We start from the raw sequence: 18,373 nt of genomic DNA on the forward strand, positions 1-18,373 counted from the left end.
TCTCCATATAATTATTGTTTCATTGTTCTTATGAAAGCTCCATCTCTGGCTTTTCATGAATAATCTTTAATTTCAAATTTACAAAATCAGTTGATAATTAGTGCCATTATCAAACATGAATTGTTATGATATTAAATGATAGGAATGATAAAATGTGATAGATTTTTAGTTAGCAGTTTTTAAAGTTTGGGCAGTCTACATAATGGCCAGATCTACTAAATTATTTCAGGGGTATATAATAAAAGAAATTTGAGTCAAGACTAATGCATTTAAATGGAATGTGTAGCCATTAGGTAAGAATTTTGTATCAATAAAAGTAAATAGTAAGATTTTTTTTTACTTATTGGTATTACTTATTATGCTGAGGTGTTTTTCATATGGATTATAGATTATAGTTATCTTTTTACCTATCAAAAACAGATGCTATTTGTCGTACACAATGTACAAGGTACATGTTTTGTTCAGAGAAATATATTCACAAAACATGTTAGGATGCCTTATGTTACTCAGGGGTCTTGAGTTCATTAGCCCTTGAAGTATGCTTACTTTGTAAATAATCATGTACATTGGAAGCCAAAAAATGATTCAATTCAATTAGAGTGTAATCAAAAGTACTGATAACTTGAGAAATTTACACTGATAAAAAGAGGCATCTGACTAAACACACTTGTCTAGATACAAGGTTTCTGTCACTATACGGATGTAGGTTTGTTACTGTCACATAATTAACATATAACGATTTGAATGAATAGTTTCAATATCATGATAATTGCAGCTTTTAGTATACCAATATAAACTGATTGCATTTGGTATTTAACACTCCAGTATCGAACTCTGTTATCAAGTAATGATGCTAGAAATATTTCTACATTATTATTATTTAGGAATATGTAGAAAAAAGTTCTTAATTCTATTTTATCAATTATTTTATAGAGTAAAGATCTACGGCGGAAAACGTATAATTTTTAGTATTGTACAGACATAGGCTTTTTTCCGAGTAGTGATGAAATAATTTGTTTCTTGGAAAAAATATAAATGATTATCAAGACATGATAGAAATTGCTGGATATATTAATTGGATGGCAAATTATATTAATATTATTGTCTGAAATGTGGAAGATGTTAGTAGCAGAATCCAAAAAATTTAAATTTGAAAAGATCATTTAAATTTTGTCATAAGAACAATTTTAGCTAGAATTTACGTTTAGAATAATGGAAATTGGTGTGGAATCTTATGCAGTCCACCTTGAATATCACTGGAATTCAAACACAAAATGTGAGCTATTGATAATTCTGTTATTTATATATGTGGAAGAAAGAAATCAATGTACATGCATTTTTACTAACCAAATTACTATATTTCAATATGCATAAATGTTTCTACAATTATAAAATCTATGCAAAATGCCTGTTGGCATGAAGATGAAAAATCAGTGTACATGCCTGCTTTTTTGGAAAATATTAGGGTAAATCTTTTAATTGAAAGTTTACATTATTACACACACACACACACATATACACACTCAAACTCATACTCACTGACTCACTCACTCACTCACTCACTCTCTCTCTCTCTCTCTCTCTCTCTCTCTCTCTCTCTCTCTCTCTCTCTCTCTCTCTCTCTCTCTCTCTCTCTCTCTCTCACTCTATCTCTTTCTCTCTCTCTCCTTCCTTCCTTCCTTCCTTCCTTCCCAACCCCTCGCTTTCCCCCTTTCACTCTCTTTCCTCCCTTTTCTTCTCTTCTCTTCCCCTCCCCTTCCCTTCCCTCTTTCCTTCCCTTCCTCTTTTTCTGTACCTCGCTCATACACACATATATACCTGCTTATTGACTTTGAAATCAGTGAAATTTTCCCAAAAGAAACTTCACACATAAGGAGAATAACCAATCCTGGGAATTATGTGAAACACTTTATTAAGAATGCAGTAATATCAACAATTTAAAAGATCTGACAAAGATAATCAAAAGTAAAGGACAAAAAGCACCAAAAAGACATTATCACTGAATAATGTAATTTGTGAACGATAACGCCACAATATTCAGAAATAAATTCCACAGGAATGCTGTAGTATTTCTATTATATAAACAGCTTAGCCATCGTACATGGGCGGCAGATACAGCTTAATTGAATTGTGTGTGTGTGTGTGTGTGTGTGTGTGTGTGTGTGTGTGTGTGTGTGTGTGTGTGTGTGTGTGTGTGTGTGTGTGTGTGTGTGTGTGTGTGTGTGTGTGTGTGTGTGTGTGTGTGTGTGTGTGTGTGTGTGTGTGTGTGTGTGTGTGTGCGTGTGCGTGTGTGCGTGCGCGTGCGTGTATCTGCGTGTGTGTGCGTGTGTGCGTTTGTGATAATGGGTTGAGTGTGAGTGTCTGGTTAGGTAGCTGGGTCCATGCGCTAGTTTCTTAGTTTCATAGCTGTCCTGCACGTACAATGATACCAGTCACTAGTCCATATATAAAATCTCTAATGGCATACATATATAAAAGCTGGGTTGATTGATACACATACCGCTTCTTTTTATGGGCAATTAGTGCTATATGACCTTTGATGTCTAGCACATATATTTTCTTGTCATTATTACTTACTTTTATGAGCAAAGTTTGACCTTGCTAAAGTAAGCAATAGTGTTCCTTCTAGAATTTTGACTTGGCTTTGAAATTCATGTTTCGTATATTTTCTTATTGATAATCGTATTAGAAATTCGTATATTTATTATCTTATTCATTTACTTATTTTTACTTTTTTTTGCGAGGACGAAACGAAAATCTTGCATATTCTAAACTTTTAACCGGTTTTCCAAGAATTTTCGTCGCACTAACACTAAAACCAGCAAAAAATCTTGTTAATTCTGCCCATGATCATATCAGGTAATAACTATATCAGAACACCACAGAACAAATGAAATACTCATACCATCAATGCATAATTATTGTCTGTTTCTCCGGATATACTGACAATAACTTTGGCTTAATATTAAATCTTGTACGACTATACTTGCAATAATATCTAACACAGGATCGTAATGTAGATCACAGTACACAAGATGGGAAGGGCTAGATCAGTAGTAATTCGAGGTGTCATGGCGTCTAGTTTTGATGATTGTTCAATAAAAATTTAACCATTAAAATCATTATTTTCCATCCCTTTTGAAAATTGAAGAGACCAAAAAGATCGACCATATTCATAATGCAACCGTAACTTTGTAATGTCATCAAAATAAGCCCACGTTTTTTTGTTTTTTTGTTTTTTTTTCCCAGAATGGAATCAGATGCCATGACACCTCCTCGAGTTGCTACTGAACTAGCCTTTCCCTACACAAGATGCTCGTGTAGTGGGAAGTTATCTAAAACGATAACTGCCCTGCGTATGTTTATATAAGTTTATATACACTTATAGACATTAAGTATTATGAGCCATATGTTGGTGAACACTTACACTGGAATGTGAGACAATACGTAATATTTATTGAACTATAGAAAGGAACTGTAGAAATATAGAGAGATTTCTCAAAGGCAAAAGTAACAAGAAGATTCAAATAATAAGTGAAGGCAAATATTCATCTTAAATCTAACTTAATACCACTACGACTACTAAAAAAAAAAAGCTACTACTACTACTACTACAGTCACTACTACTACTGCTGCTTTTACTGCTACTTCTATTACTATTAAAAAGAAAAAAAAATACTAATAATAATGAGAAAGAAATTTCACTAATACTGCAACAATTACTTCAATCTTATAATTATTCTACGCCAGATCTTTAATTCTCACGTAAGACGAATAAAGAAATAAATGAGAATTATTAAATTCACAAAACAGATGTAGGCCTACTTCACGCATCTCGATATATATTATGGTTATTGCATGTAATTACGTAAACTTATAAATCAAATTACACCAATTACAGTTCTTTCTTTGATGCCATTCATCATCATTTGTCAATAATATCTTGACAATAAGCTTTTCAATCACATTCATCATCTTCTTCGGGAAGTCCATGGTATAGCAGCTGGATAACGGACGTAAATTTTCCTGTAATATTCAGATTCGCTGTATTAATGGTGGAAGCCAGATTGGGATATCAAAATGAACTCAAAATAACCGTTTTTTATCATTCATAATCTACTGTCTTTTTATGTCAGAACTTAAATACATCATATTTCATCTAGAAAAAACATTAATATTTCTCTTTTCTCTCCCTCTCTCTCTCTCTCTCAATCTCTACCTCTCTCTCTCAATCTCTACCTCACTCTCTCTCTCTACCTCTCTCTCTCTCTCTACCTCTCTCTCTCTCTCTACCTCTCTCTCTCTCTATCTCGCTCTCTCTCTCTACCTCGCTCTCTCTCTCTACCTCGCTCTCTCTCTCTCTCTACCTCTCTCTCTCTCTCTCTCTACCTCTCTCTCTCTCTCTACCTCTCTCTCTCTCTCTCTACCTCTCTCTCTCTCTCTACCTCCCTCTCCCTCTCCCTCTCCCTCTCTAAAGAAAAAAAATCGAAACGAACTCATTTTATCTTAAGAAATACAATAAAAACCTACCCATAAATGCACAGAACTTCTTGGACCTATTCGCCCTATGAACACACAGGTAATACACGGGGACTCCAGCGAAGAAGATGCCACTGGCGATACCCAGCTCCACGGGGCGCTCCACTATAGGAAAGACGACCAGGAACAAACAGATGAAGAAGAAGACGATTGGAATCCCAATCCAGATCTGCAAAGAGGGATTAATGGGTTAGGTTGTCTAGTATTTGGTTAATTACAGGTATGCGCAACGGTGAATATCGGTGAATATTGGAATTGCGCGAGGCCCGACCCAAAGAATATTCGTATACTTGACATGTATTAAAAAAGAAATAGATGCATATTTATCAGTTTAGACATGCAGATCAACCCGACAAAGAGATGGTTAAATTTATATCTATGAGATATAGACAGATATGCCTTTATTTCTACATCTGTATTTATGAAAATTCATTGGGTCGGGCCTGGCACAAAATTAACAAACCGGCCGAACATATGTGCAAAAAAGTTACTACTACAGAAATTGAGTTCAAAGTATTTTTCAACAAATGTAAAATCCCTAACATTATGATACTGCTTGCCACATCTCAGTATCGGGAAGAAATTAGATCACATGAATTTGAGACGAAACAGGCACTGATACACTGTCCTCAAATACACATAGAACTCAAAATGGACATATTGGTGGTTAATCCAGTACGTGAAAAAAGGGACTAATTGCTATATTGGGAACTTCACGAGAATAATGTGGTAGGTTGTCCAGTACTTAGTTACAGGTACACGCAACGGTGATAATGTGTTATGTGTGGAACTTCATAAATACAAGAATATACGAGTACTGTACATACACGTACATGTATATATAACCATTATGTGTAAGTGTGGGCGTGTAAATGGGTGATTGTGGTGGATTAAGTGAGTGGATTTGTTTATCACCGTATGTCTCGTGTTAGGTTCTTAAAAGCGATTCCTTGAACTGGATTTTATTTATTTATAATTTTTATTGTTATTATCTATTTTATTTATTTATTTATTTTATTGTTATTATTTATTTTATCTATTTATTATTCTTATTGTTATTATTTATTTTATTTATTATTTTTTATTGTTATTATTTATTTTATTTATTATTTTTTATTATTATTTATTTTATTTATTTATTATTTTTATTGTTATTATTTATCTTATTTATTTATTATTTTTATTGTTATTATTTACTTTATTTATTTATTATTTTATATTGTTATCATTTATTTTATTTATTGATTATTTTTATTGTTATTATTTATTTTATTTATCTATTATTTTTATTGTTATTATTTACTTTATTTATTTATTATTTGATATTGTTATTATTTATTTTATTTATTTATTTTTTATTGTTATTATTTATTTTATTTATTTATATTTTTTTATTGTTATTATTTATTTTATTTATTTATTTTTTATTGTTATTATTTACTTTATTTATTTATTATTTTATATTGTTATTATTTATTTTATTTATTTATTATTTTTATTGTTATTATTTATTTTATTTATTTATTGTTTTTATTGTTATTATTTATTTTATTTATTTATTATTTTTTATTGTTATTATTCATTTTACTTATTTATTATTTTTATTGTTATTATTTATTTTATTTATTTATCATCTTTTATTGTTATTATTTATTTTATTTATTTATTTTTTATTGTTATTATTTATTTTATTTATTTATTATTTTTATTGTTATTATTTATTTTATCTTTATTTCTTTTTTTCATTTTTTTGAAGAGACTTACTTTTATAGGCCTATGGCGATGCGGGTCCTTGTAGCGCAGCCAAAGGAGGGCCGAGATGGACAGGAAGACGAACAAGGACTCGGCGAAGGACACATAATTGATCAGCACCAACGTGTCAGAAGTCACGAGCATACATAGCGTCATAAAACCCTGCAAAATGCCAAGGGATAATGTCATTAAAAAAACGTTTGATCAGTTCTATGTCATATTTATCATTTCTATGTCATATGCCAAGGGATAATGTCATAAAAACGTTTGATCAGTTCTATGTCATATTTATCAGTTCTGTGTCATATGCCAAGGGATAATGTCATAAAAACGTTTGATCAGTTCTATGTCATATTTCACGGATCGTTTTTTAAGGAAATGAGATCTAAGGTTGCAATTTGATTTCTGATTTTATAGGGTATTTCAAAAAGTTTTAGTTCATTTCAGTTTTTCACGGATCGTTTTCTGAGGAAGAAATGAGATCCAAGGTTGCAATTTGATTTCTGATCTTAGGGTATTTCAGTGGTCTAGAATGTCTTTTCTTTTCTCAAGTTATCCATCAGGAAGACAATACTTCGTTACGTTGCTTGTATTCCATATGGTCAAAAATAATATTGCTAAGATAAATTGCTATGGTTTTACGGCAGTCAATGGATACATTATGTATAAGCAGTGAAAAAATGACACCATAGCTATCTACGGCAAAACGTTACCGCAAAAATTAGCAAAGGAGAAAATGCATTTGACCAGACCTACAAAGTCACTAACCCGCTCAGCAAAGGCCAACATACAGATACATTACCAAGAACACAGGGGCAAAAAACAACAGAAAAATACATTAATAAGAGCACGGGGGCAAAAAACAACAGAAAAATACATTACCAAGAACATGAGGGCAAAAGCCAACAGGAAGATATTTTAACAAGAACACGAAGGCAAAGGCCAACAGAAAGACACATTAACAAAAACAAAAAAACAACAGAGAGATACATTACCAAGAACACGAGGGCTGGAACGGGGGTGATGGTGTGCACGTTAATGAGCGCCAGGGCCTGAGGAAGGTGCCCCTCCCTCGCTCCCACGAAGAAGAGGCGAGAGCAGGCGAAGATGCAGCCGTTGAGACTCCCGAAGGTGGAGAGGGCGACGAAGATGGGCATGACCCAGTTCAGCACTCCAAGGGCTCGGCCGGCAAAGGACTGTGGGTGGTGTTATAGGTTTCTTTAAGAAAATACACTCTGTGCTTTCTTTTGCGACGGGCATTTGAGTATGAAATAAAGCTTGAGGTATCAATTGATTGTACTCTGAAGTTAAAACTCAAGAATTTCCTGAAATACATTGTAGGACTACTATATCCAGTGTTTGAGTAGAATGATCAGTGAACCTTTTCTGTGCATAAAATCAATGCTAGATACTTATCTTAAGCTAAATATATATATATATATATATATATATATATATATATATATATATACATATATAAATATATATATAGGGTCCGAGAATTTGTTTTAGGTTCCTTTTAATTGTTTTCATGGCTTCTCTGCGCTTAGTGAGGCCTTTATAACGCAGTCAGGTGGTATTCAGACAGAAAAAGAAAATGCTAAATGGCAAAAGCTATTCTTAGTCACTGGCAACAAATGTTATTATAAAAAGCAGCTCTGGCTTTAACTACAAACATATTCTACTAAGATCCCATTCCAACAATCATTTTGTAGGTCTACCTACCACCCACATTCGATTCAATAGGCCAGTTTGTTAAGATTGCGCGAGGCCCGACCCAATGAATATTCGTATCTACAGACACGTATATACATAAAAATAAAGGCATATCTATCTATCTATCAGGCACATATACATATATCTCTCTATCTAGACGGTAGATATGCATTTATTTCAGTCTATATGCATGTCGGGCCTCGCACAAATTTAACAAACCGGCCGAATATAGTTAGTTTTGGATTAAAAGGAATGTAACTGACGCATTTGACGTATTCTGTTCAAAGGCTCATGATTAGCTTTCTATCACCTACAGAAGACTCAAAAAACGACTTTGTTTACCAGACGACTTCGTGAGAACAAGGCCTTCGAGTGTTAACCTCGTTATAAAACCAGACCTCGTATAAAACCTCTTTTTTTTACAGTGACAGCCCCTTGTGAAGTTGAATGCCTACTCCCCCAGCATAGTCTATCTCCTCAGTGCTTCGTATCTCGGTACGTAGGGGCTATTCAGTGACTCATAGCGTGTGGTGGGGGGAGGGGGGGTCGGTAATCAAGGGTTTGATTGTTATAGCTACATGGTATTGTTATTCTTTTACGTGATTTGTGAATGGGAAAGTAAGGAGGTAAAGCAGTGGCTAACAGTTTTTTGTTTTTCTTTTTCCTTTTCTTTTTTTCTTGTAAAAGGTATATGCAATAACAATCAAAAGAAAGTTACTTTTTTAATGACCAGTCTTCGAGAGAATGGTGATTATTATCATTAACATCTTTGTCACCATTATTATCATTAAAACTATTTTTTTGGTGCGATTCCCACCGATAAACGCAAAAATAGAAAATGAAAAAAAGACACAGAGACAGAAAGAAAGACAGCATAAAAGTGAAAAAAGTCAGAAATTATAATAATAAAAAGTCAGAAATTATAATAAAAAAGAAAGAAAGAAAAAACCGAAAAAATCAAGGAAAGAAAAAAGAAAACAAAAATAAAACAAGATAAAACACCAACGAAACAGACAAACCAATACACACACACAAAAAAAAAAATTTACTCACCAGCGCCACAGCCTCGGACGCCAGCACCTCATCAGGCTCGAGGACCACGAAATAGGCCATATTGGTGAGGAAATAAATTAAGGTGACAATGGGCATGGAGATGAGGATCGCCCGGGGGAGGGTCCTGTGGGGGGAGGAGAGGGGGGGGAGTCAGTTTGAGGCTGTAACTTTTTTGCTTATCAGTTTTGTTATTATTGTTATTGTTATCGATTTTATTATTGTTATTGTTATCGTTTTTATTATTATCATTATTATCGTTTATTATTATTATTATTATCGTTTATTATTATTATTATTATTGTATATTTGCATATGTATATATATTATATTATATATATATATATATATATATATATATATATATATATATATATGCATACACACACACACGCACGCACACACATACACACACACACACACACACATACACACACACACACACACACACACACACACACACACACACACACACACACACACACACATATATATATATATATATATATATATATATATATATATATATATATATATATATATACGCAGTCATATACATTCACTATAAACAGGAACCACACGAGCACACTAGGCCAAAAATAAGAAATAAAATGAAATGAATTACGTTAAGATACGATAAACCAAAAAAAAAAAAAAAAAAAAAAAATCCTAAGACTTACTTAAACGGATCCTTTAATTCCTCGACGACAAAGTTGAGGCAGTTCCTGAAAAATATTAGTCAAGATTATAATTAATTTAACATTGTAGGCAACAATTACGTTGTGATAGATAATTACTTTGATAGCATGGCAATAAAATTATAATGGCGACGGTTTATCAGTTGGATGTAATTATCACTTAATTGGCTACAATAGTTACTCTATCAGGGACCTTTACTAATAATATAAACCAACTAATTTGAGTTTAAATAGTGTACATAATTAATATGGTAACAATAAATTACTATATAAACCAAAAAAAAATATTTTATATAATGTACATAATTACTATGGTAACAGCAAATTACTATTTGTATAAACCAACTAATTTGATTTTATATAATGTACATAATTACTATGGTAACAGCAAATTACCATTTGTATAAACCAACTAATTTGATTTTATATAATGTACATAATCACTATGGTAACAGCAAATTACCATTTGTATAAACCAACTAATTTGAGTTTACATAATGTACATAATTACTATGGTAACAGAGCAAATTACTACTTATAGAATGATCGTTAAAATGTGACCAGTCCACGCATGCGCAGACAAAGTATTGTGAAGGTTATGTTAACCCTTTGTATATTACGTTCTGGAGACAGACGTGTATAACCGTGTACTCAAATTGATAAGGGAAATGTGTGTGAGTGCATCAATGTATTTGGTGGTGGTGGTGGTGGTGGTGGTGTGTGTGTGTGTGTGTTTGTGTGTGTTTGTGTTTGTGTTTGTGTGTGTGTGTGTGTGTGTTTGTGTTTGTGTGTGTGTGTGTGTGCGTGTATATGTGTGTGTGTGTGTGTGTGTGTGTTTGTGTGTATGTGTGTGTGTGTGTGTCTGTGTGTTCGTATCATATTTTATTGTGTGTCTATGCATGTTCATGGTGTAATAGACGATAATATATGTACATATACATAAATCATTCACATGTATGTGTTCGTATATGTCTATCTGTATACGCATGTATCTATGTACGTATATGTGTGTGCATGTACATATATGTGGATCTATTTCCGTATATAAATGTCCATATGGTCGAAAAATATATCCGTATATAAATGTACATACATATAGATCTATATCCGTATATAAATGTCCATATATGTAGATCTATATCCGTATATAAATATCTATATATGTAGATCTATATCCTTGTATGAATGTCCATATATGTAATCTATTTCCGCTATATTCGTATATAAATGCCCATATATGTAGATCTATATCTATATGTAAATGTCCATATATGTAGATCTATATCTATATGTAAATGTCCATATATGTAGATCTATATCTATATGTAAATGTCCATATATGGAGATCTATATCTATATGTAAATGTCCATATATGTAGATCTATATGTAAATGTCCATATATGTAGATCTATATCTGTATGTAAATGTCCATATATGGAGATCTATATTTATATGTATATGTCCATATATGTAGATCTATATCTATATGTAAATGTCCATATATGATGATCTATATCTATATGTAGATGTCCATACATGTAGATCTATATCTATATGTAAATGTCCATATATGTACATCTATATTCGCATAACAATATCCACATTTAAATATCATTCTACTGAAGACACCAAGCCAACACTCTCGTACCAGCCGGCAAAGGAGAAGAGACCCTGGTAGAAGGCTGTACAGATGGAAGTAATGCTCCAGTTGGTGCCATCAAAGGCATCCTGGTAGTTCTCGACGTGCCCATCGCACAGCTGATAGATGCCCGCGACTATGATGATGAGGAGAGCCATAATTTTGGCTGCGGTGAAGATTCCTTGGACTTTCGTGGCCCATTTCACGTTCGTGCAGTTCACCCAGGTTAGGAAGCCTGTGGAGGGATCGGGGGGGAAAGGATGTTAGCTTCTGGTCATATATTTGGTATTTATGTTTATATAAGCTTTTGGTCTTATATTTGGTGTTAATTAAGTTTGTATTAATTTATGGTATTTGGTATTTATGCAGTTTGTATAAGCTTTTGGTCTTATATTTGGTGTTAATTAAGTTTGTATTAATTTATGGTCCTATATTTGGTATTTATGAAGTTTGTGTGAGCTTTTGGTCATATATTTGGTGTTTATTAAGTGTATATTAGCTTTTGGTCATATAATTGGTGTTTATTAAGTTTGTATTAGCTTTTGGTCATATGTCTGGTGTTTATTTTGTATTTCATCTGATGGCTCAATATTACGTTGACCGTTAACATTCAATAAAAATGATATTACTTTTCATTAACATTTATGACGATGAAAAGAGTGACAATGGACCCGCTTTCAATAACATATTTTACAATGTAATACAGTACAGTTAATCTTCAATAACATTTAGCACTTATTACAACATCTTTTAAGTAATCATCTAGTAATGAATATTAGCTTTCAAAAGTACATATTTAGTACACGAATAATACAGCATTGTCCCCATCAGAAAAAAACGTGTGCAGAACGCCTTGCTCTGTCGTCAAATTGATCTATTTACACAAGATAAAACGCCAGTAAGTAATCCACTTGTTTCTTAACTCGATCACAATATTAAAAGCTAGCAACGAACACGCATTTACCATCTGAAAAGCTATAATGAACAAAGAAAAATGTAAAACAAAAAATGTAAACAAAACCAAATGGACGGCGGACAGAACCACCCAAACAAGTCCTCATTATCGAAGGGACCTTGTTGGTACACTTATGTAATAGATCGTTATGGAATAAGCTGCTCTGTTATCATAGAGGGGATAGACATTGGTTGTACTCTGTTATTCATTGATTTGTTTTGTAGATTTAAGACAAAAGCTTAAAAGCGAGCATAAATACTTCCATATACGTATAACTACAGACAAGGCCACATACGCAAACACATACATACAAAAACAAATTCAAACACACACATACACATAACTATCTTAATATATGTATGTATAGATACATATACATATATGCATACATATGTAATATACCTACTGTATGTGTGTGTGTGTGTGTGTGTGTGTGTGTGTGTGTGTGTGTGTGTGTTCGTGTTTGTATTTGTGTTTGTGTTTGTGTTTGTGTGTGTGTGTGTGTGCATATACCTATATATATATATATATATATATATATATATATATATATATACATATATCTATCTCTATATATACATATATATTCAGACATGCATACGTACAAATATACATACATGCATATATAAATACATTTATACATACAAGTAAATATATATGTATATGTATATATACATACGTATATGGTATGTCTCTTTCTATAAGCAAAAGGAAACCAATAAAATCCCAAAGAAACACGTGGCGGTGAAAGAGAAACTTGCAGAGAAAATATTCCAGGCGAGAGAGCTCTTGACCCCAAAGAAGTCTGGTCAGTAAATGGATTGGTGAAAATGAAGAGAGAATTGATGTTCACTTGACCCGTAGCAATTATATTAAATTACATACACTAAGGAATGGGAGAGAGATGAAAGAGGACGTGTAGGTGTGCATGTGAGAGAGAGAGAGAGAGTGAGAAAGAGAGAGAGAGACAGAGACGGAAGAAGGAAAGAGAAGAAGAAAGGCAGACACAGACAAACAAACACAAAACCATAAACAGAAGAAGATAAAGACACAGAGACAAACAAACAGAAAGACAATACACGAAAAAACGACACGACAACTGCATGCAAGCACGTGGAAGCTAAAAGCACGTGAGGCCCCGAAAGCGTGATCGTCTATATGTTCGTATCCCTCCGCCCGCATCCCGACCCCGCCTCCCAGAAGTACGTGTGTCCCGGGCCTGTTGTTGATACGTTGCACCCAATTAATGCAAAGGAGAGTCAACACAACACATTGCAGTGATCTTTTCTTTTTTTTTTTAATTGATACTCTGACCTACTGACCGCAGAGAGAGAGTACATATTAGGGTTTAATTACTGTAGAGAATGAGGCCATTTGTTGTTCTCGAAGGGGTTACGTGACGAATGTAAATTAATTTGTTGGGATGCGTTTACGATAAGCTGTAAATGCAGAATAAATAAGAACAGAAATTCGTGCAAAATGGCACTATATTTAGTTTTTCTTTTTCTTCCGCGATTATTTTCTCTTCAAATAATAGGACTAGCGAAAAAAATCACGGGAAATTCCATCACATTTTAATTATTTTGGCGTAGATGTTTACCACACACGCTTAGACACATTATGGTGTTTAAGTGCGTGTGCGTGTGTGCGTGTGCGAATGCGCGTGCGAGTGTGTGCGCGTGCGTTCGCGCCTACACGTCCACGCATCTTCTCTCTCGCTCTGAACACACATACCCCCTACTTCCCACGTCCCTCTTCGATTCAATTCTCTCCTTCCATTTCACTTTTTTTTTACGACACAGAGCCAGGAAAGGAGCTTCCACGGGCGCAATATGGCGGCGGAGAACTCTCTCTACACAGACCCAGAATTCCTTGCACAAAATACACTGTAAACACAACCGTTTGCTCTGTGAGTCGGCAGTTTTAACCGTGGCACCGTTATCATGTCTGAAGGTTTGGTCTCCAGTTTGTTCTTAAGACTGAAAATGAGGTTGAATGTTATACTTGATCATATACACCCACGCATAGGTCTTATTTACACACGCATCATATGTACAATTGCATATACACGGCCGCAAGTTATCTATTTTTCTTCTTTTGTCTACAAATCCAAATATATAAATATCTATCTATCTATCTATCTATCTATATATATATATATATGTATATATATATGTATATGTATATATATATATATATGTATATATATATATATATATATATATATATATATATATATATATATATATATTTGTGTGTGTGTGTGTGTGTGTGTGTGTGTTTGTACATATATACATGTATATATATGTATACACACACACACACACACACACACACACACACACATATATATATATATATATATATATATATATATATATATATATATATATATATATATATATATATATATATATGTATGTACACATATATACACCCCCAACCCACCCCCTACACCCCACCCCAACCCTACACCCCCACCGCCATCCTACAAAACACTCACACACGGTCACGGCGGCGATCAAGCGGACCCTACACCTCCAACCCTACACCCCCCACCCCACCCACCCAACCCTACACCCCCACCCCCACCCCAACCCCCCAACACCCTCACCCCCCCACCCCCCCAACAAAACACTCACACACGATCACGGCGGCGATCAGGCGGACGGGGACGTCGGGGATCCCGTCGCACAGCAGGAAGGCCGGCTTGATGATGTACTTGGCGAAGGTGAGCGCCATCACGGTGTTGGACGTCGGCAGGATGATGAGGAGGGCCATCCACATGAACAGGAAGGCCGGGAGGGATCCGAAGGCCTCGTGGATGTAGGCGTAGTCCCCGCCGCTCTTGGGGATCATGGTGCCTGGAGGTGGAGGAAGGGGAAGGTGAGAGGGGGTGGTTAGAGGGGAGGTGGGGGAAGGTGAGAGGGGGTGGGGATGGGGGGATGGGAGGAGGTGGGGGAATGGTGGAGGATGAGGGAGAGGAAGGTGAGGTAAGAGTGGATGGGAGGGGATGGTGGTGGATGGGAGGAGGTGGGGGGTGAGGTGGATGAGAAGGTGGAGGATGAGGGGATGGGGAGGTGGATGAGAGGAGGGAGGGCGTGGTGGGGGATGGGGAGGTGGAGGAGCAAGGGAAGATGAAATAGGAAGGGGAGGTGGAGGAGGAAGAAGAGGAAGTGTAGGATGAGGAGGAGAAAGTGGATAAGGAGTAGAAGGTGGAGGAGGTCGCGGAGATGGGTTTATCAGGTGTAGATTGTAGATTTGAGTTGTCGAGTATTGTAAGGTTATTAATTAAAAAAATAATGATCATATCTAGTGAGGTTTAGATGTGTCCGTTTTGGCTAATTTGACATTTTTTATTACTAGTTATAAATCATACGTTCTCAGATATAAATGAGGATTTTTCGAGCACCTACTCATCTTGAGGATGTAGAACTGTCATGGTCTTACGGACAAAAAAAAAGAAGAAAGAAAAAAGACACTATACCTTCATAAAATTAACTAGATAGAACTGCTACAACTATATCTTATTTTAATCTACATAGTACTGCTACAGTTATACGACCGGTTTGTTAAAATTTTCACGAGGACTGACCCACTGGGCACTTACTATACTTACATGCATATACTCGTACGTTGTAATAGATACATATCTATCACTCTAGGCATGCATTTCTTTCGTATAGACAGACAGATAAGTGTATGTATATGATGTCTATGATAGATAGATAGATATGCATTTATTTATGTGTATATGCATGTCCATTTGCATTTATTTCTGTGTATATGCGTGTCCATTTGCATTTATTTCAGTGCATGTGCATATCCGTTTGCACTTATTTTTGTGTATATGCATGTCCATTTGCATTTATTTATGTGTATATGGGTGTCCCTTTGCATTTATTTGTGTATATGCATGTCCATTTCCATTTGTTTGTGTATGTGCATGTCCGTTTGTATTTATTTCTGTGTATATGCAATTCCCTTGCACTTATTTCTATGTATACGCATGTCCGTTTGCATTTATTTCTGTGTACTTGCATGTCCGTTCATATTAAAATTCATTAGGTCGCTTCAATTTTAACAAACCGACCGATAAACTAAAGAGAAATCATTCCCCTTTCCTCCCCTTAAACGGACTCACCTAGATCGGCCAGACTCACCTAGTTCAGCGTAGCACAGGGCGCCCACCATGGACAGCACCCCCGACACCCCCCACACCACCAGGGACATGCCCACACTGCCGCTGAACCTGATCACGCCCTGAGGAGACACGAAGATCCCCGAGCCGATGATAATGCCCACGATGATGCCCACGCCGTCGACCAGCCCGAGCTCCTTCCGCAGCTTGAGACTCTCGTTGGACACCTCGACGCTGCGGGTCTCGAGTTCGTCCTCGCAGGTGTCCAGCAGGGGCTCGTGGTCCGCGGGCGCCGTCGGGTGGACGCGGTTCCGGGTGGGGGTCATGGTGGTGGAGGAGGTGCTGGGGCGGGCGTCGAGGGAGGGTTCTCGTGCCGGGAGAGATGGGGAGGGAAGAGGGGATGGGAGAGGGAGCGAAGAGATGGGGAGGGGAAGGGAAGGGAAGGGGAGAGGAGAGAGGAAGAGATGGGAAGGGGAGAGGGATAGGAAGGGGAGAGGAGAGGGAGGGAAGGGGAGAGGAAGGGAAGGGAGAGAAAGGGGCTTGGAGAGGAAAGGAAGGAAGGGAAAGAGCTCGAGGAGAAGAAAGAGAAGGAAGGGAGAGACTCGCAGAGAAGGAGAAGAAAAAGGGAAAGGACTCGCACGTCTGACTTCCTTCGTCCCGACGCAGAAGAGAACAGAAGTGCTGCTGCAGAAGGGAAGACTCGAGGGCTCCGACTCCCTTGACTCCTACGCCAATACCCTTATGTAAATGCCCGGCCGTTGCGTGTTTTGTTATACGTCCTTGGCTATCACCATTTTTTTGTATATCTGTAAATCAACCGTAGTTCTTTAAAAAAAAAAGGGACATGTAGGGTACTTTACATGACGTTGGGTTACTTATATTCATATATTGTAAATAAACTTACAGTAGGTAGACCTTAAAGAAATAAAAAGAAGAAGAAGATGAAGAAAAAAAATATACACATAGGTTGTGAATGAACTTACGCAGGAGTAGATAGACGTTAAAGAAAAAAGAAGAGGAAAGAGAATAAAATTTATACTCATAGGTTGTACATAAACTTACGAAGCAGGAGAGAGAAGTTAAAGAAGAAAAAAAGAGGAAGAGGAGGAAGCAGAAGAAACCCTTATACCCATAGATTGCAAGAGGAACTTATGCTACAGTAGGTAGACATTAAAGAAGAAAAAGAAGAAAAAGAGGAGGAAGGAGAAGAAAAAATTATACTCATAGGTTGTAAATAAACTTACGCAGACTTGGGTAGCCATTAAAGAAATAAAAAAAGAAGAGGAAGAAAAAAAACATACCCATAGGTTGTAAATAAACTTACACAGCAGTAGGTAGACATTAAAGAAGAAAAAGAAGAGGAAGAGGAGGAAGGAGAAGAAAACCTTATATTCATAGGTTATAATAAAACACAGTAGGTAGACATTAAAGAAGAAAAGAAGAAGAAGAGGAGGAAGGAGAAGAAAACCTTATACCCATAGATTGCAAGAGGAACTTATGCAACAGTAGGTAGACATTAAAGAAGAAAAAGAAGAGGAAGAGGAGGAAGGAGAAGAAAACCTTATACCCATAGATTGCAAGAGGAACTTATGCAACAGTAGGTAGACGCTAAAGAAGATAAAACAAAAGAGGAAGAAGAAGGAAAACACAAGGACACCTTCTTTCAGACGAGATTTGCCGTAGCCTTACTCGAGTGATGTCAATGCACTCCTAATATAACCAATTCCATATTTGCCAATCCTTCTCGAATCAGACTTTTCTACCTCTCTCTAAATCCTCTTTGCGAATCAGTTTCTTTGACGTATCAACTACATTATCAAGACGTCTTCGAGAGCACTAGCGTCTTCTACTAAAGGTGGAGCTATTTATAGTAACCCAAGCG

The 18,373-nt window shown here is 35.7% G+C and overlaps 1 protein-coding gene across 1 annotated transcript; it reads right to left on the reverse strand.

The window, feature by feature from the left end:
* Nucleotides 1–1,902: 1,902 nt before the first annotated feature.
* On the reverse strand, nt 1,903–16,895 carry LOC113828258 (Y+L amino acid transporter 2-like). The gene is made up of 9 exons (XM_070118754.1): nt 16,514–16,895; nt 14,993–15,214; nt 11,405–11,630; nt 9,738–9,782; nt 9,061–9,184; nt 7,287–7,487; nt 6,304–6,453; nt 4,531–4,708; nt 1,903–4,026 (listed from the first exon to the last, which is right to left on the reverse strand). Exons 1-9 carry the CDS (start codon nt 16,815–16,817, stop codon nt 3,959–3,961), a joined length of 1,518 nt encoding a protein of 505 aa, XP_069974855.1. The 5' UTR covers nt 16,818–16,895; the 3' UTR covers nt 1,903–3,958.
* Nucleotides 16,896–18,373: the final 1,478 nt, after the last annotated feature.

This window comes from Penaeus vannamei, chromosome 42, assembly GCF_042767895.1.
Source record: "Penaeus vannamei isolate JL-2024 chromosome 42, ASM4276789v1, whole genome shotgun sequence".
NCBI lineage: Eukaryota > Metazoa > Arthropoda > Malacostraca > Decapoda > Penaeidae > Penaeus > Penaeus vannamei.

Coding starts and splice junctions, on each gene's coding strand:
- LOC113828258 (XM_070118754.1), bottom strand. CDS start 16,817: ATGACCCCCACCCGGAACCGCGTCCACCCGACGGCGCCCGCGGACCAC. Junction 9,783..11,404: donor CTCTTCTCCTTTGCCGGCTG/GTACGAGAGTGT, acceptor AATATTTTTCAG/GAACTGCCTCAACTTTGTCG. Junction 6,454..7,286: donor TTCCAGCCCTCGTGTTCTTG/GTAATGTATCTC, acceptor GGCATTTTGCAG/GGTTTTATGACGCTATGTAT.